Consider the following 20,291-nt stretch of genomic DNA (forward strand, 5'->3'; position numbering starts at 1 on the left):
GGGCAGATCGAGAAGCCGTAAAATGATCAAAACCGAATATTTGATGCGCTGGCAAATGTGCCAACACTTTCGATAGTATGGAAAACAATGGCCGCAAAACTTTTTCTTCGTTGAATTTAACCATTTTCTGCGATTTCGTTTGGAACTCATGAAATGGGTAAAATTCAACAATTGATCTTGGTTAAAAAACAACAATTTTCGAAGTTCTTCGAGAAATATCATAAAATGGTTGAAAAAAAGTAAAAAATGGTTAGAAAAAAATGAGCGTGTAAACAACTGAAGGCCCGTTCAATAGCCAATTGAAATTGGTTTCAATCGATTTCGATTGGTAAATGGTTGTTCACTCAGCCAATGTTTTGGTCGAAACTAATCCAATTGACGTTCAATAAAGCCAATCGGAATCGATCGAAACCAATCGAAATCGTTTTGGAATGGTGTCTGGCTGGACTGCACAGGTGCTAGTGAAAGTGGTGTCGGTCGATGTGGCATTGGCGGTGCTGTGTCAGTGATGCGGTGTCAGTAGCATCTTTCAGTGCAGTGCTGCGCCGAAGCAATGGTGAAATTTTAAGAAATAAGTTTAAAATAATAATAAATAAATGTTACATATTTTGCAACAATGAAAGAAATTTATTTTTATCACGATATTCCCATGGAGTATGGTGTTGTTGACACGGAAGAGACGATATTCGCATTGTTATTCCTCGGAGCTTTCTATTTCCACCTATAGATTTAATCCTGCCAGAGTGGAGCTTCCGTATATTTCCATCAACAGCTTCTGGATTCATTCTTCTCTGCCTTAAAACGTCTTGTTTTGGATGAGGGTCGCGCAGGTAGACTTCGAAGGATGTCATGTCCAGGGTCGTTTTTGTACTAAAAAAAAAGAGAAAATACCTGTTAGTGTTGGATCCAGGGAACGGGGTTCGAGCTGATCCAATTTGTTTATTAAATTTTGACTGGCTACCAATTGCTTTGCCACTTTCCCTGATGTATGAACAAATTGATGAGATTTACTTACCAAGTTTTTATCCGACATTTTGTTGCTATCCATTTTAAAAATAACGAGGACAACAGAGACTTCGAAGAAAACGCACGCGTCTGAAATTCTCAAAAATACGGTGAAAAATGCCGTGGGTATTGATTTGAGTTGATTGCTTAAAAGTTTTTTTTATTATGCTTAAAGGATCCCGAAATCTCGAAGCGCACTGCTGAATAAGAAAATGCCAACAACACAGCGCGTTAGTATTAGTGAGTGGCTGTTCAATTAACGGCTTGATAGAAATCGATCGAAGTCAATTGGAAAAACAGCTGATCAACTGTCAATCCATTTCAATTGATTTCGATTGAGTTCTGTTGAACACACCTTGAATATCAAATGAACCTCCATTCCCCACCCTCAAATATGGGTATTGGATGAATGAACGAACGAACGAAGTTCAACGAATATAAGTCAAATTTTGCAATTTACGCCATCTTGAATTTAGAGATGGCGGCTTCACTTAACTATAAAATGCTGACTGATGTCTCAGGTTCAAACTTTCACGTCTCATCTGTCATGTCTCAAGTCCAAGGCCTCATGTCTCTTGTCTATGGACTCAGGTCTCGGGTTTCAATTCTCAAGCCTTTCGTCTAAGGTCTCACCTTCCAAACCTTTGAGCTAAGATTCTTCCAACTTGTTTTCCATTAAAATGGATTTCGAAAGTTTCCTCTCAGAGACCGTGTTAATTCCGAAAACCACATAAAAACCGTGCAAATTCCCGAAAACAGTGTTAAAAAACCGTGCAAGAAAAAAAAACGTGGCAAAATTTGTGCTTTTCTGAGCAACTTTCAAATTCGGTTCCTAAGTTTTTGTGCCATTGTTGAGAACTTTGATCTATTAATTGGTTGTGCCCGGCAATATAAAACACTTTAGAAATTGAGTGAAAAATAACACATAATGATTCCGTTTGCCACTCGAATATGTTGTAATTTTTTTTCCTATATAGTATTGTAATCATAATTTTTTTTTTTAATCATAGGTTTGTTTATTAAGGCATTTTACTTATAAAGCTTCAATTTGCCGAGTGTATCACTTTATTAATCTATGTTAGTAGAAGGGGGGGGCGTAATAGTCGCGGCGACTCAACTGTTAGTTGTATTCTAATTCGGGGGAGGGAAGGGGAGCATTTAGGGTTAATTATTGAAAAGGGTTTCTCCATCTGGGCTCGGTGGTGGCTTCCTGTAGCTGTGGATGCGGTAGCTACTCCAGATGGTCATCTTCTTGGCCAGACTTCTGGTGGAGTTTGTGGAACCCATTGGATAGTAAGTTGCTCTATTGAATAGATGAAATGAAAATTAATAGGGTACATATACAGGGGAAAAGTTACGAAGGAAGGACGACTAAACGACCAAGTCAGACATTTTAAGATATTTGTAGATAGGGTACAAATATTCAAGATCAAGGTTTGCCAAGATGTCTCGAATTGGAACATCGGGTGGTTTACGTCGGGCCCTAAGGGTATCCAGTAGCCAAGCCCTCGATCGATCAAACCGTTCACACGTCCACACAACATGATCAATGTCGTGGTAGCCATCCCCACAAACACAAACATTGCTTGTAACTAGTTGTATACGAAACAAATGCGCGTCAAGCCGGCAGTGATTTGACATGAGCCGAGAAACCACGCGAATGAAATCGCGACTCATGTTGAAATGCTTAAACCATGCCTTCGTCGGAACCTTAGGGATAATCATATGGAGCCAACGTCCCTTTGTGCCATCATCCCAGCTAGACTGCCAAGCGTTAATCGCTAAAGTGCGAGGTATTGAAAAATATTCATTGTAAGTTATAATCCTCTCAAAGATTTCACCTTGTAACGCGCCCACCTTAGCCAATGAGTCCGCCTTCTCATTGCCTTGTATAAGACAATGAGACGGGATCCAAGCTAAGGTAATCCTATACGAATTTTCGATCAAAGCGCCCAATAACCCTGAAATTTCCAGCAAGAAATGGGAAGAGCGCTTCATCAGTTTCATCGATCGAATTGCCTCAACGGAGCTGAGACTATCCGAATAGATGAAATAGTGGTCTACGGGCAGTGTGCGAATGTGTTCCAAGGTGCAGTAAATAGCGGCTAGCTCAGCAGTGTAAACGGAGCATGGCTCTCGAAGCTTGAACGAAGCTTCAAAGCCCTCATTATACACTGCGAAGCCAGTCGCGTTGTCGATTCTAGAACCATCAGTAAAGAACATTTTTAAAGGATCAATTTCACGTACTTTTGAAGCAAAGATTGAAGGAATAATGTTGGGTCGGACGTGATCTGGTATTCCACGGATGTCAGCGGTCATGGACAGATCGAATCTTATCAAGGAACTGCTACTCGGGTAAAAGTGACTCGTGTCCGAATTTAATAAAGAAGGATTTATTTCTAATTGACTAAAAGTTTTATAATTATTTACATATTTTACTTGCGAATTAATATTCATAAGCCTTTTCAAATTTTCTATCACCAAAGGATTCATAGTAACACTTCGAATTAGGAAACGTAGCGATAAATCGAAGAACCGATTTTTCAACGGCATTACTCCCGCCAGTACTTCGAGACACATCGTATGTGTCGACTGCATACAACCCATGGCAATACGCAAACAACGATACTGTATTCGTTCTAGTTTAATCAAGTGGGTATCCGCGGCTGACTCAAAGCAAAAGCTTCCGTATTCTATGACCGACAGTATCGTTGTTTGGTATAACCTGATGAGGTCCTTTGGATGAGCACCCCACCAGGTTCCAGTAATCGTTCGAAGAAAATTGATTCTCTTTTGGCATTTTTGTGTCAAGTACCTAATATGTTTTCCCCAGAGGCATTTAGAGTCGAACCAGACACCCAAATATTTAAAACTAAGAGATTGAGTTAGAGTTCTACCCATCATAAGGAGCTCTATTTGAGGTGGGGAATGCTTCCTTGAAAAAACTACTAACTCGGTTTTACTAGGCGAAAACTCGATGCCTAGATTCCTGGCCCAATGTGATAAATTATTTAGAGTTTCTTGTAACGGAGGTTTAATTTGAGTGCCTTTTTTACCTGTGATATGAACAACACAGTCATCCGCAAGCTGTCGTACACACTAAGATTGCCTTTATCACGCTCGGGACCATGATTCTCCATATCACAGAAAAACTGCTCAATTCAAACGAAGTTCGAATGGGAGCTCACCCGGATGTCGGGACGCTTCATGTCTCCTGAAATCGGAGACAAACTTGCTACGAGAGCACAGGAACTCAAAGTATCCCCGTGAATTCAGGGTAGTGTACGCCGGAAACACGGGAGGCCCAATTCTTGTCAAATTTTCTGTCTCTTGCTCTCCTGTATAAAAAAACAACACGTTTGTTTTCTGTCGCTTTCAGCAGTGCATTGGGCAAAATCCGCGAAACATTTTGACTCGTCATTTTTTTTGCAGTTTTCGTTTGTTGGTCGGTACTCGTGCAGAGTTAAAGTTTTGTTCAGCAGTTCGAAAAATTAGGGAAGTGAAAATCGTGAAAATATAGGTGAGGCCAGCGGATCAAATTCAGATAGTGCCTTCGTGCGACCGGTTCCAAGCTCCAAGTTCCAGCTCTACCGGAAACCTCAAACGGAAACTTCACATGACTGGTAAGCTGATTCGATCGGGTGCCAAATTCCTTCTACCTGGTTCAGGATCTTGGTCCATGGTTGACTGATTAACCTAGATTCAGTTGCTGGACACGGAACTCAAGGATTCGCCAGTGTCTGGCCTAAAACGTAACAATTTGTTTTTTTTTTATTTACAGGAGAACAGTCCCAGCGGGCATGTTGTGTTGTGATAGTTCAAAATTGTCGACAATGCCAAAAGTTATAAATGAATAAATTAAAAAATATATTGGTTAAAATATTTGGAAATAAATTTCAATTGTTTGATTTAACTAAGTTTTTTTTTCATTCAAACATTGCATTGGAATTATTTTTAAAAACAGAAAATATACAAGGGGAAAGGATTCCTTAATTCACTACAAATCTCAGGAAATTGCTGTTTCGAGCTCCCAGAACTGTTTCGAAATTCCCTGCAAATTACAGGAAAACATCGTTCAGAGTCTACAGGTGATTTTGACAGTTGTTTTCCTGAGCTGTTTTTCTGTCCTGAAATCGTCCTGTAATTTCAGCTGTTGAAAATACAGGACGAAATCGTTCCGACCACAGGCGAAAAGATTAAGTGTGTAGCGTGCAATTTTGTGCGATACAAGCATCGATTTCTCGGATATAAAAGTTGTATAGCAGGGGGCTTAAACATGAGCCTTGGGGTAGACCCATGTAACTAATGCGTTCAACGTTGGTTTCTCCATGACTAAAATGCATGATTTTTTCAGACAACAGGTTGTATAGAAAATTGTTCAATATTGGTGAAAGTCCGCAAGAGTTAAGATTACTTGATAGCACTTCTATGGACACCGAATCGAATGCCCCTTTGATGTCCAGAAATACTGCCCCCATCTGCTCTTTTTGGGCAAACGCCAATTGAATGTCTGATGAAAGTAATGCTAGACAGTCGTTCGTACCCTTGCCTCTACGGAATCCAAATTGTGTACTTGACAACAGGCTGTTTGATTCAACCCATTTATCCAGCCGAAAGAGAATCATTTTTTCGAGCAATTTCCGGAGACACGAGAGCATTGCAATCGGCCTATACGAATTGTACTCAGAAGCTGGTTTTCCCGGTTTTTGGATGGCGATGACTTTCACTTGTCTCCAGTCATGCGGAACAATGTTCAGTTCCAAACACTTATTGAATAAATTCAACAAGCGTTTTTTAGCGGTATCTGGCAGATTCTTCAACAAGTTGAATTTGATTCTATCCAGTCCGGGAGCTGAATTGTTGCAAGACCAGAGCGCAAGTGAAAGTTCGACCATCGAGAATTTATCCTCCGTTTCGGAACTATTCTCTGTATCCCGATAGTTTTTCTGAGCTGGTGCTGCGTCCGGGCAGACCTTTTTCGCGAACTGTATCAGCCATCGACTCGAGCTTCCCTCACTTTCGTTCGAAGGTGTGTGATTTCGCATGTTTCGTGCTGTTCTCCAAAGCGTGTGCAGAGACGTTTCTCGAGATAACCCATCCACAAATCGCCGCCAGTACCCACGTTTCTTGCCCCTGATCAAGTTCTTGAACTTGCGTTCCAAGGCCAAGTAACGTTGGAACTTCTCTGGCAATCCGGTTCTGCGAAACTCGACAAACGCCTTGCACTTTTCTCCTCGCGCACGTGAGCAGTCTCCATCCCACCACGGAGTGGGAGGCCGTTTTTGTATCGTCGAATTCATATTTCGTCTGACCTGTGCCCCGATTGCGCAGTTCACAATTGTCCCGGAAATGAAGCTGTACTCTGCCTCCGGAGGCAGTTCGTCCGTTGAGTCGATGGCTTCAATGACACCCGATGCATACTTTTTCCAATCTATATTCCTTGTGAGGTCATAAGGAATATTGATTTCTTCGGGTGGACTACGACCACTGATGATAGAAATATTGATAGGCAAATGATCGCTTCCCTGAGGGTCTTGGATTACCTTCCATGTACAATCCAAGCTCAGAGAGGAAGAAGCTAAAGAAAGGTCTAAAATACTATGCTGTGATTGGGATCCATTAATTCGAGTCACTTCCCCATTGTTTAAGACAGTCATGTTGAAGTCGTCGCACAGCTCATAAATAATGTTAGCACGTTCATCATCACGTGAGCTACCCCAGCCCACGCCATGGGAGTTAAAATCTCCCAGAACAAGCCGGGGTTCTGGGAGAAGTGAAATGATATTCGCCAATTGGTTCCGGCTCACGCTTGAATTTGGCGGAATATAAACCGAGGCTAGACAAAGGTCTTGACCTTTTATTCTAGCTTGGCAACTAACGACTTCAATACCTGGAGATGGTTGTAGTGGAATACGATAGAAAGAGTGGCATTTCTTGATCCCCAAAAGAACACCACCCCCTCTTTGACCATCACGGTCCAGGCGAATTATGTTGTGGCTGTGGAAGTTGAAATCTACGTTAGGAGAAAGCCAAGTTTCGCATAAGGCGAACACATCACAATTCAAATTGTGTACCAAAGCTTGAAAAGAGTCTAATTTTGGTAGAATACTTCTGCAGTTCCATTGTAATACAGAAACTATTTCTCTTCCCTCATTGAATGAATTAGCCATCAAGAGAAATTGTTTCTGAAATGAGGGTCATGGTGAGAGCTTTCTTTTTTAAAATTTCTCTCAAAAGGGGTACAAAAATATTGATCATAGTCCTCCATCCTGCAGGTACGCTGAAAAAGTCCAGGATGAACGCAACAATTTCCGAGAATTTCATCTTACCATCAGCCGAAAAGCTGGGAAAACCATTCGACGATGGCTCAGATGCAGTTTCTCTGGGAATTGTTGCATTCCTGTTAACTACTGATGGGCCTGAATTCTGAAGGGAAGCCTGGGGTTTTGATTTCCCAGAAAGTGGAGGGAAGTCCTTCGGGGACGGATTAAAACCCGGAGGATTCTGAATAGGAGGGGAAGAATTACTATTTCCACTTTGAGGATTTCTTTTAGTTTGTTAGTTGTACGTTTCCTTTTTGTAGCCTGTGAAACATTATTTTTAACAAATGGCCCAGTTGATGTTCCTTCACATGGATCCTCCCCTTCGGACTCATAGTCACTTAGAAGGCCAAACTGGTTTTCTGAGACGATTGGCAAAGACTTCATCAGCATGTCTCTGTATGATTTTTGAGAGCGAGTTTTCAAAGAAGCCTTGATTTTTTCCCGGCGCGATATGTACTTTGGACACGCTGAGAGAGCATGAGATGCTTCACCAGTGCAATACAAACACCTGCTTGCTGCTTGTATTGTACACGAAGCTTCCTCATGTTTCTCCCCGCACTTAGAGCAGCGTGCCTGATTGCAACAGTAGGCGGCCGTATGATCCAACTGCTTGCACTTCTGGCAGAACATGACCGAAGGCACATAAAGTCTCACAGGTAGACGAACCTTCCCGATCGCAACGTAATCAGGAAGTGCAGTGCCGGAAAAGGTAACTCGAAAAGAGTTCGACAGGGAAAAAGTTCTTTCTTCCCCCTCGCCTTGTGCCGATTTTAGCTGACGCGCGTCCAGCACCTTGACCGTGGGAAGGCCAGGGTCTTTGAATCGGCCAACCCCGGACTTCACCAGATCATCGACGGTCAAACCCTCTTCCGTTACCACTCCGTCGATTTCCACGTCACGAGCGGGAACGTAAACGCGATACTCGATCGTAAACTTCGGGTCACGAGCAATGGCATTTGCTTCCTTCAAGCTACCAACAACAATGCGCATCTTGTGCGGTCTCATAGGCTGGTAGCTTATTACGGAAGGGTAAGATCGATCAAGGTCCCGTGCAATTGAAATCACATTGGGTGATTTCCCATTCGGTTTGGACCGGATGTAAACCACCCAAGGTCCCGTCGATTCAGGTTGGTAAACCCGACGACGAGGGGGCGGTTTAGGCAACTCTAAAAGGGGAGCTTTTGTTTGAGGTGAGTTTAATATTGGAGGCGAAACACTTGAGGTTGAGGAATGGTTGCCGAATGTGAAGGCAATCGGTGAAATCGATAAGCCACATGGTTGAGGGGAAGGGGAAGGAGAAGGGTTATTTTCAGTATCCGAAATGTACATGGGAACATTCGGTTGGATATGGAGGTCTATCTCGTCAGAAGAGTTTTCCTCGGATGCAGTTTCCTCTTGGATGGGAGGATCTTTTCCTCCCTCGCCGTCGTCATCCATTAGACGGAGACTTCCGAGCTAATGGGCAAGAGGAGAACAAAACCTTATGAAAATAGTTTTGATAAAATGTAAAATACAAAAAAAAGTATTAAAAAAAAATATATATACTTAAAAATATAAAATTAATAATATTAATAATAATTAAATAACTATATACAACGAAGTGGTAAAGAAAGGAAACCGAAAAACCAAGAAAAAGGTAAAAGAAAAGAGAATAAAAAACCAAAAAAAAAAACTTTTTTTTTGGAAAAAAATACTTATTTAGGCACACCGTGTGTGTACCAGTCTGCTGTTGATCCAAAAAACGTGGTCCTTTTGTTTCAACTTTGTTTTGTTGAAGACGACACACAACAGCAAGGCCGAATGACTTCAACCGAACAACCGGTGATTCACTATTCACACCTGTTCTGGGGTTTCGCTACCGATTACGGCACTTAAGTCCGGATTGATAGCATCCCCAACGGATGCAAGAGGCACTGGTAAAACACTTTTTTTGCACTATTGCACTTTTATCACACCGCAAGAGATAGAGAAAAAAAAAACACGTCTGGCTGTGGTAAGTGATGCGAGACGAATCGGTTTGGGATGTAATCATAATCTTGATACTCTTAACAGGAGTATAGGATCCAATATTTAAAAAAAATTTTGTTGAGACTATATTTAGTAGTGATACGATTTAGTCTGGCTACGCAACACCCTACTAAATCAATGACCCTATTTAGTTTGCCGATTAATCGGGATACGTTTGAATATGAAATAGGTGCCATATTTATTAAATCGGCTGATGAGTAGGTAGGCTCACACAATGACATGATTTGATAGAACAATAAGTTGATCGACTTTATCGGGCCGGATCGTTAAATTTAGTAGGTTTTCGTAAGGCTCTATTAAGTTGGCAAACTGTAAGCCTATTGAGTATGAAATGGTTCATAACTGAACTAGTTTTTGACATCTGTTGTGTGATGGAGTTCACCGAAGGGAAAACTTGGCCCACGACAGCACGGAAGCCACGGAAGCACGAGGCCGTCGATGCTCATCAGCGGTCGTTGGAGTAATGACGACGTTCAACCTGACCAAGTTCCCGGACGTTTGCCGGACATGCCTGAAGCCGTAATAGAAGGTGTTCATGATTCCGATGGAGACATCGCTAACGAATTCCGCCGCCCTCACCGTGGGTCAGTTTCTGGATGAATTTACCTTCCCGATGCCGGAGATGAGTTTATGAACCAAATTTGTTTTGGAAATAAGTTTGATTGTGTTCATCTTATTTCAATAGAAAAACATTCAGCTCCCGAAATCCGTTTGTACCGGTTGTCTGGAAGAGCTGGAACGGATTTTTGCCTTCCAGTGCGAGCTGTTGTTGAGTCTACAGTTTATGGAAATCTTGGTAGATCGTTTGAGTTTTGCAGTGCTTGAATGGCAAGCTTCTCCGCGAATAGGTGCGAAAATTAACCACGTACATAAATTAATCGCCCTATTTAGTACAATTTATACATTAAATACGAATACCAATGCTCCTATTTATTTGGGATTCATAGAGTCATGAAATTGTTAAACTGGGTACAGTAATGAATACTGCTGTTAAATATTACTTCGTAGGTTTATTTTACTAGATCATGTGACAAATAAACCTTTTTAGTCGGGTGGTTCTATTTTGCGGTCAATCATTCCGGCTATATGCGTAGGGTGGTAGAAAAACAATCGATTTTTGTGGTTAATCAATTCTGCTATTTAATAGGAAGAAAAATCAATTGGTACACAAATTAATATGGGAGAGTGGGGAATTATGGGCCACTTTTTTTCGTTGTTCCATAAATTCTTTATCATAAAAGATAAAATGAAAATAAAAAATGGTATGGTTTTCTACATTTTCAAGGTATCATAAGGTATTTTTTAAAAATTTTAATAAGTTATTTTTCCCAAATTTTGACTGTTTGAAAAAAAGCAATATTTTTTGGATTTTGAAAAATGGTGGGGAATCGTGGGCCACCAATTCCAAATTGACCAAATAACATGCAAAGTTTATGAGTTAACCCAAAACTGTGATATCCTTATTCATTTCGTTATTTCATAGCGATTTCAGATGATGAAATAAAAAAGAGAGCTGTGCATAGATTCCAAAACCTGGCTCGCGAACGTTTTGCATAATTTCTTATATAGGATGGACAAAATATTTTTCATAACTCTTCATTTGGCATAAGAAAACTTTACAGATAGGTTAAACCTATTTAAAGTTCTGAATGTGTATAAAAACATAAAAATATAGGTGATTCAAGATGTGTGGCCCACGATTCCCCACAAGCTATGATTTGCAAATTGGTTGCGTTTGTGTGACTTATTGATGTTTCATCAAAAATTCCTTTTCCATGTGAAAGATCATGACAAAACTAAGATCATAAGCGTATGAGCATATTTTTGTTATGCACTTTAGGTTCCCCATCGATGAAATAAGCGGGTGTTTTTTTAATTATGTAAGTAAATTTTTCTACCTTTTTTTAGCTTGATAAATAAAAGAAGCATATGATGCGTATTTAAATCAACAACATATAGGAATATATGCTCACGCAAAGCGACGACGATGACAGTTGGTTTGAGATTTTTATCTCAACACACATCTGAGATATTAAAAGTGGCCCACGTTTCCCCATGGCCCACGATACCCCACTCTCCCCTACTGATATTAAATATGGCTTCGTAGGTTTTTTTTACTAGAACTTGTGACTAATAAACCTTTTTAGTCGTGTGGTTAATACTAAATAGCTCGTTTGATACTCCTATTAAATAGCCGAACGTCGAATATCTTTTCTACCTTATCGCCCTACGAATCAGGCGATTTAGTAGGTTCCTACACATTCATGCTACACATCACCCTATTTGATAGGCCTACGAAACCGTCTGATGCCCAGCAAAAACTACCATAGTGGCGATGTAACAACAGGCCGATTAGTATGAACAAAAATCGACCAACGCTCCCTACGCGAGCCGACTAAGTATGGTGAATAGTAGGGTGTATTTCCTATCGGGCAGGCGCAGCAAAACGAAATTTACAAAAATGTTGCATGGGTTGCATGGAGGGAGACTACATGTGTGTGATACATTTGTCACTCATAGGTATTCCTCGTTGCAACAAAAAGACTCCTGGGGTGCACCTGTACTCGAAGAAGACACGTGTCATCATGCATCTCTCAGCTCACTGTACACGTCAAGTAAGACAAAACTGAAGGCATTTTCGAAGCAATAAAGTGTACAACTCCAAGTACGTCAGCATTGGGTTAGTAACGACAGCTTTTTTCTGCTACGTCATACATTTCAACATTCAATAATGACCAATGATAAATTGTTAGTACTTACCTTTGAGTAATGGACGAATATGCATCCAAAAACTGGTACCACATATAAATTTCACGCAAAACGATACAACACTAAGCCACTTGAAGGCATCCGATTCTCGAGAATTGTTCTCATTTGGCAGATTATTCAATAATTTTTGAGTTACCCAATCACTTATACATAATGTAGAGATTCGAAATTCTAAAAAACATAAGTTAGAATACATTTATGCGTGCCCAATAATTGCCAATAAAGCACGCTTGTAGTCGCCGGATGTTTCGTCCTACAATAGAAAAAAATATTTTAATATTCCTGAGTCATTCATAATCTAAATAGGTACCAGCTGACCTTGACAACGCTGTGCAGCGACTTGTTGTACATTTGCTCGAATTCGTCCTTAATGTTTTGTAAATCGATTTCAGACCGTCCAATAATGATCCGAATCAACGTGGCATCGTCCGTTCCCAAGCCGTCCATTGCTTTGTGAAGGCGTTTAGCAAAGAAATGTGGCGCCATTTGTACACATTCGACGATGGCACTGAGAGCATCGTACATCTCTCCGCTTAGTTCGGCTTTCAAAGCTTGCTCAATGGTACGTCCGGTAAGGTTTTTGTATTCGTCGAAAACCCGCTCTAGTTGATCGTAGCTAGCGTGGGCCATTATTTTGTAAAACACTTCCTCATCCGTTCCCAGCTTGCCCTCGCCAGCGTTGTACAACTGGTTGGCCTGTTCGGTGGCCAGCTCCGGATCTACAGTCCCTTGCGGGTCACGGGAGCCAATGATAATCATGGTTAGCAAACGACGAAAGCTGCCCGACGTTTCACTGCACAAATGCTCGGCCAACGGACGGTTGTACATCTCCTCGTAGCAACTGACAACGGTCTTGATCTGGTCGTTGTTCAGCGAGCACAGTATCTCGATTAGCGTTTTCTCGTTGGTACCGATGCCGTCCATGGCTTTATGCAGTTGCTTGCACAGGTACTTTTCCGGAGGCATCATGAGCCCAATGATGACATCCTCAAACTTGCCGCCCAGCTCCGATTTCAAATCCTCGATGAGGTCCTATATGAGAGAAGATGTTTGTGAACAGTAAAAGGAACGCGTTATTTTTGATCAACTTGTTTCACTTCTTGTTAATGCATTATATCAAATTTTGGAATTGAATCAATGGATCCATAAAACACTGTCTAAAAAGTTTCTGCTGCATCAGAAAAGGGGTAGGCTTAAATTCCGAGAGTTTTAAGTATCTTGTCAAAGAATCCAAAATCCAATTGTTACACAGGATGTCACTGAACTAATGGTATGTTTCGACAATCCCTTACTCCTATACCTAACAAGGCAAATTTATTTCCATTTTGGGTCGATCCAATCAACGATGAGCTGGTTTGACGGTGACGTCATATGTCTTATAGTTCTGATGTCTTCTAAAAAGAATTTCGTTGCACGAGATCCCTTCGTAAATTTCAATTTTCAGCCCTTTAGTGTGTTGCCGTAATATGTAATTCTACGTCAACCATTTTAAAGTAAGCAAAGTGAACTTAACCATCTTTTTTAAGGATTGCATCAAACAAACTTCTTATTTGAGAATTAATTTTGAAACGTAGACCGCCTGATTGAAATGTTGATACAAACGATTTCAAGATATGCTAAACTGCCGTTGGACGCATAATTGTCACATGTGACATTTCGACGTTTTTTACTTTTTGATGCCAATCGTGATAATTTTATACGTATTATTGAAATTCTTTGTCGAAACATACAGTTTATTCTAGAAATTTCGAGAAAAATTCAAAGTCAATTTGTCACACTGGGACAAATGGACGCATAACTGTCACACCGAGACGATTGGATGCATATTTGTCACACTCAATAAATGAATGTATTATAACTTCGGAACGTCTAAATAGATTTTCACCAAACTTGTCATACGTGTCCTTGTTAGTCGGGAGGGGATCATGGAGATAAAAAGAGGGGGAGGGTCACTGTTTTCGCGACATCCCAGCATGTGCAAGAAAAACTCTGCGAACTGCTTTGGGTTCGTTGCTGGCGCTTGGAAGTGTGCATGCAAACGAAACCCACTTCACAACATTAGTCAAATATTACTCTTCCGGCGTCGTGGAACTGTAATCCAAAATTGTCCAGGATGGCCATAAGTGATTGTCAGTGGTTTTAGCAGACCATTTCTTCTTTGGTTTTGCTTTGAAATTTTATTTTGACGCACCTTGCAAAATACCGAAGATGTCCGTTTTTTAATGTTTACGAAGTATGCCGCCAGAGTTACTTCATCCGGAACTTGTTCCAGGACCGTATTCACTTCAAACGGATTGATTGTCATCTTCTGGTATCGCTTTTATCGCGGTTGCGACATTTTCAGCACGGCAGCTGACAGTTTGTTGAAGAAATGTTGCCTTCTGTACAGTGAGTGAGCTGGCTCCCCGAGCAGTCTTATTGATCGAACCCGTTAAACACTTCATGTTAGTCACCAAATAATGTACGCTTTCGAATAATCCGATTCAGACCTAATTTTTTTCAATTTAAGCTTCCATTTACGAATAGAACACAAGAGCCACGCACGAAATTCAAACCAAACAACTACTGAGAAAGTGTTCGTGGTGTGACAAATATGCGTCCATTTTTCGACTATTCATAGAATTTCGCGGCATAAATGTCACACAAGGATTTTCATTGAAAAAACAGTTCATTTTCGAAAAATTTTATCGAGGCTCATATGATAGGAGTATACTTTAGAGATCTATGGCATAGAATTCAACAAAAGTTGCGAAACTGTGCGACAACAGCAAAATGTTTTGGTGAAACTTTAATTGCGTTTTTCTCGCTTTGCCTTTTTGTAACATGTGACAATTATGCTTCCAACGGCAGTAAAGTAGTTCAACGGAATTCGCCAACTGATTTTTGGGGTGTTCAACATTTCGGAAGATCTAGACCAATTAATCAATTTTTTTTCCAAATACGTTTTTATTTATACTTCTCACTGATACACCCATACATGTATCCTGAATTATCTGGTTTCTAGTTCCAATTATGTAGTTTTATAGCCCTTTCCTTCGTCGAACTGCCACAGCAAACCAAATCGGAACTGCATGGTGAAATACCATATTGTAATAGAGCATCTGATTCTTCAAAACGGTCTAACATTCCTGTCGATAAAAACGAAGATATACGTAAATTTTGCTATTGATCTTTTTTGCGATCAATCAATTTTATGAAGTCGAATCAAACAACTATGTAGGTATTTAACCAAAATCTCATTTATAACGAAACTTTACCCTAGTTTACGAAAAAAAAATCAATTTTAAAAAAGTTGAGCATAAACAATACTCAAACTTTCAAACAGATCGGTTGAAAGTGAATAAGAAGCTACAAACAGTGTTTCATTTGCCGTAGTTCAAATTCTGTTCAATCGAATACGAACCCAAAGATTTTTATCGATCGAAAATATTTCATCCGACGAGTTCGAAATTAAACTGTATTTAGAAACCGTGATATCAATAAAATATGTTAACTTTGAATGATACTTGCTCAGGCAATGTTCAATGAGTTTACTAAATGAACCTTAACAATAAGCAAAAGGTAAATATGTACATATATTATTAAGAACAATCATTATTTCTAGGAAATAGCATTTTTGAGAATTTCAAAAATAAATAAACACAAACTTATTTCCTGGAATGTACCATTGAAAATGTTCGCTACTCAATAAAGATATAATTGCAATAACAATCGTAACGTTAGGGCAGAGCTCTCGTCGCTCTAACTATCGACGTTAGAAAAAAACTATTTGATACTAACCCGGCCCAGGTCGCGAGTAAACGCCTCCGAGATCTCTTGCCGCTGCTGGTTGCTGCGAGCACAGAGAATATCGATGATGGCCTGCTCATCGGTGCCGAAACCCTTCATGGCCTTCCGCAAGGCTGCCGCATCGACCGACGCGTCAAACTCTTCCGCAGCAAATACGGTTGGGTGAGGCTAATGATCAGCAGCAGGGTAAAACGGAAAACAGATAAAAGCACGTCATTAGAAATCGCTTCACATCGTAATCAATATTGGATTGATGAAAAATTGATATTGAATTCAATTCTACTTACGGTGTAGTACCAGGACATGGTAAAACGGGGAGCTTTCAAATACGCAGAAAAATAGTAGTTCTTTAGTTTAGGACACAAATCGTTGGTTGACTGTTCACTTTGAGTTGAAATGTTGGAATGAAAATGAGACCGAACTGAACCAACACTCACCAAATTTAACGCTTTTTGACCAGTGCTGCCACAAAGAAATCCCTACCTACAGTTCTAGAATAAAAATATCTTTACACCAAATTCTCTGCCTTTAGCAGGTATCGGTATAATAAATATTTCGGGATTCAAGTTAGAGGTAAATACGGTGATTACCAACATGGGAATTTTCAAATCGAAGGCATTTTTTTCATTGTACCTATAGGTTAGGTTTTTGCATGCCGATGGCGAAATTCAAACCATTTTCCAGCTGTTTCACATGCTACTATGTGGAAAAATTATATTCATATATCCGTCTTTTCTAGAACAAAAATGTGGTTGTTTCCGACCCGTAAATTCGATGATGGGAGGCCATGGCCACGGCTACGGAATCGATACATGACTAATACGTGCTAATACATCGATGGAAATCCAAGGAATTCTTCAAGGAAAATCGATGGAAATCCAAGGAAAATTGGTAATTCAGTTTATTAAGAGGAATATCATTTAATACTAACATAACTTATTTTGTTCCCTTTTCATGGTACTGATTATAAAATTATTAATTGAAAAAAGTCTTCACTTCTTGAAGAATTTAATACATAAATTACAAATTACCATAATAAAAATCTGACAAAATCTGTCTGTTTGGCAACACTAATTGTTCCTGCTAGTATGCGTGCAATTGCATCGGTGCCGCATCGTTTATCGCATGCGACCCATGCGACATAACGTAGTATGTTGCACTACACATCATGCTACATTTTATGCGCGCGACATATATGTATCGGGAGAAAACACTTGGAACCGGTTTAAAGGTTTTAAGCATCCGTTGTAAACCGGCTTTGTTTTTACGTATACATATTTTCAACTCTACTGTTCCACGCGACACGCTATCCGACCCGACGAGCCCGATCCTAAATCAAACTCACGCGCTGCCTCTGGTGATATGGGCGAAACCCAACAACAAAGGCTGATGTCATGCTGAAACAACTAGCAACGCAACGCAACGCAACGTTCCAATAAGATTGCGTTGCATTGCATTGGTATGTCATGCTGGCGCGACCTGTCACTTTGAAATTCCCTTCAAATCATCACTTCTCTACATCTGATAATGCTTTGAATCGTCTCCTTTCTTTCCGGAGCCATCAAAAACTCATCAAATCACGACCCGGATTGCAAGAATGCCGAAATTTGAACCGACAAAATTCCTTGTTTTTTTTCCGGAACTAAAAATTCATGAAAATTTTTTCGCCGATTAAGATAGTTTTTAGTTTATTATCACAAGTTCGGACAGATCTTCGTACTATTGTGCTTAAAACCCGGAATCACTGCTTCTAATCGAGAAAAAACAATGTTCCTATTGGATTTCCTACTAGTCGCGCTACTAAACACATTGGCATCAGATTGGTCGCGCTACCAGTAGCGACCAGTATGACAGGTCTGCGCGATTTCCATGGAGATCAAATGAGAGCTGGTTAGTCGTGTGAACGTTGCGTCGTAGGTCGCGTTGCTAGTTGCTTCAGCATGACATCAGCCAAACTCTCGCGCTCTCGTTTCCAAATCATAAACTTCGTAGTAGTATATAGGTAGTAGTACATTTATATGACTATGTGGAGAGGAGATCAACTATGCTGGGCTGCTAAAACGGGTAAACGGGTAAACGGATTCCGTATAGTGACCCACGGTTTGCTGACGAGTTAGGTTGTGTATCAAGTTACTCTCAGGGTACGAACACAGTGAGCGCGAAGCGAACTGCGAAGCGAAATATTCATTCACCGGATGAATTTCGCAAGTTCATTTTTGAAGGCCGGCCACAGTGCACGCGAATTGCGAAGCGGTTCAACACTGAAAAAAACCTTCGGTGTTGCAAAAATTAATCACACGTGAAAAAGTCTTTGCAAATTAACAAAACTGTGAACGAGGGATACGTACCGCGCAAAAAAACTAATCCGCGTTAATTCCGAAAAACTCAATCAATTAGTAACAGTCGAATTTTGCAGTCTTACGCTATGAAACGCCATCTTAAAATCCAATACGGCGGCTTCCGCTCAACTTTAAAATAATTTTAATGACTGAAAATCGCAAAAAAAAATCTTCTAAAACTATGACATAAATATAACAAAATTTTGAAAAAAAATACACTATAATAATAACAAATATTACGAAACGCTGACAAAACTTTAATAAAAATATGGCAATGGTGATAAAAATATTACAAAAATATTAGAAAAATATACCAAATCTATGATAAATTTGACATTGAAATGGCAAAGCCATGACCAAATTAAAAAAAAAAAAACTGACAAAAATTAATAAAAGTTGACTGAATAATAACAACAAATTAGTAATAACGCCAAAACTCGAAATTAAAAACTTTGACAAATATTTGACAACATTATGGAAAATTTGAAAAATGAAATAAAAATATGACAAATATAATAACTATAAATCAAAAAATACAAATACAGACCCCGTTCGTTTTTGGCAACACGCCCGAAAATTTTATGTTGCCAAAATCGAATGTTGCCAAAATCGAACGGTTTTTTTTGTCACTTTTTTATTTTTGATTTTTAATTCAAATTAGTCAAAATTGATGTAAAACCTTATATTAGCATACAATTTTTCAATTTGACTCAATTATATTAGTTATAAGCAGTAAAACATGGAAAAATTCATGTTTTTACTGTAAAACTATCATAATTAAGCCGAATGAAAAAATTTCATGCTAATATTACGTTTTACAGTACTTTTTATTGATTTGAAATGAAAATAAAAAATAAAAAAAACACAAAAAACGTCTTAATTGGATGTTGCCAAAAACGAACGGTTTTTGCTCGGATGTGGCCAAAATCGAATGTTGCTAAAATCAAGCGGGGTCTGTATGACAAAATTTTGAAATAAAATAACATAAATCTGGCAATACTATGACCAAAATCTTGCAAATGTGATAAAAATATATGCAACAAAAATATGAAAAAATTCTACAAAACTATGATAAAACAAAACAAAACTATGACAATTGACAAAGGTTGTCATAGTACTGTAAGATTTTTGTCATTTTATTTTAATTTTTGTCATAATTTTGTCATGTTTTTATTTGTCATATTTTTGTCATAGTTCTGTCAGATTTTTTATTATTATTATTATATGTTCGAATTTGTCTTATTTTTTCAAATTTTGTGATTTTTATTTCGTATTTGTCTTCATTTTGTCATTTTTCTTACATATATTTGAAAGTATTTTGTTATATTTTTATCTCATTTTTCATAATTTTCTTATATTATTGTCATTATTTTTGACAAATTTTTGTCATATTTTTTTCAGAACCTTGTCATATTCTAGTCATTTTGCCTTATTTTTTGTCAGATTTTTGTGATTTTATTGTAAATTTGTTGTTATTATTTTGTCATTTTTGTAAATTTATTGTCAAATATTGGTCCTTATATTAGTTCTGTCAAGTCATTTTATTGTCAAATTTTGATTATAATTTTATCATAATTTTTTTTTCTCATTTGTCATTGTTTTGCCATTTCTGTGATTTTTTTCTCATATTTTAGTCTAATTTTGTAATATTTGTCATATTTTTGGCTCAATTATTTAACCACATATGGCGTGTTTTATTCAAAGTTTTGTCATTTGTCACTATTTTTTTGTCATATTTTTGAATTTTAGTAATAGTTATTCATATTTTCCCACAGTTTTGTTCTATTTTTGTCAATATTACTTTAGTTTTATAACACTTGTTATATTTTTGTTTATTTATTTCAGTGCATTTTTGCAGTTCTGTCAAAATTTTTGTCAATAATTTTTCATCTACTTTTTTATCCCTCTTACTCATTTCTTATATTGTGGATGGACCTTACGATTTTCAGTTATTTATTGCATTTTGACTTAAGCGGAAACCGCCATCTTGTATTTCAAAATGGCGTCGGACAGCCAAATTTGACTTCTACTTATTGAG

At 38.8% G+C, this 20,291-nt stretch overlaps 1 protein-coding gene across 2 annotated transcripts; it reads right to left on the minus strand.

Moving 5' to 3' along the window:
• Window positions 1-2,176: 2,176 nt before the first annotated feature.
• LOC129741108 (annexin B10-like) lies at window positions 2,177-16,361 on the minus strand. 2 transcript variants are annotated; one of them, XR_008736435.1, is made up of 5 exons: window positions 16,202-16,361; window positions 15,906-16,082; window positions 12,444-13,157; window positions 12,117-12,378; window positions 2,177-2,308 (listed from the first exon to the last, which is right to left on the minus strand). XR_008736435.1 is itself a non-coding variant. In XM_055732842.1 (4 exons), the coding sequence occupies exons 1-4, from the start codon at window positions 16,217-16,219 to the stop codon at window positions 12,322-12,324; spliced, it is 966 nt and encodes a 321-aa protein (XP_055588817.1). In that variant the 5' UTR covers window positions 16,220-16,361; the 3' UTR covers window positions 12,023-12,321. The 2 variants fall into 2 exon arrangements, 1 of the variants encoding a protein (XP_055588817.1); XM_055732842.1 differs by lacking the exon at window positions 2,177-2,308 and having other exon boundaries at window positions 12,023-12,378.
• Window positions 16,362-20,291: the final 3,930 nt, after the last annotated feature.

Source organism: Uranotaenia lowii, chromosome 1 (genome assembly GCF_029784155.1).
Source record: "Uranotaenia lowii strain MFRU-FL chromosome 1, ASM2978415v1, whole genome shotgun sequence".
Classification (NCBI taxonomy): Eukaryota; Metazoa; Arthropoda; class Insecta; order Diptera; family Culicidae; genus Uranotaenia; species Uranotaenia lowii.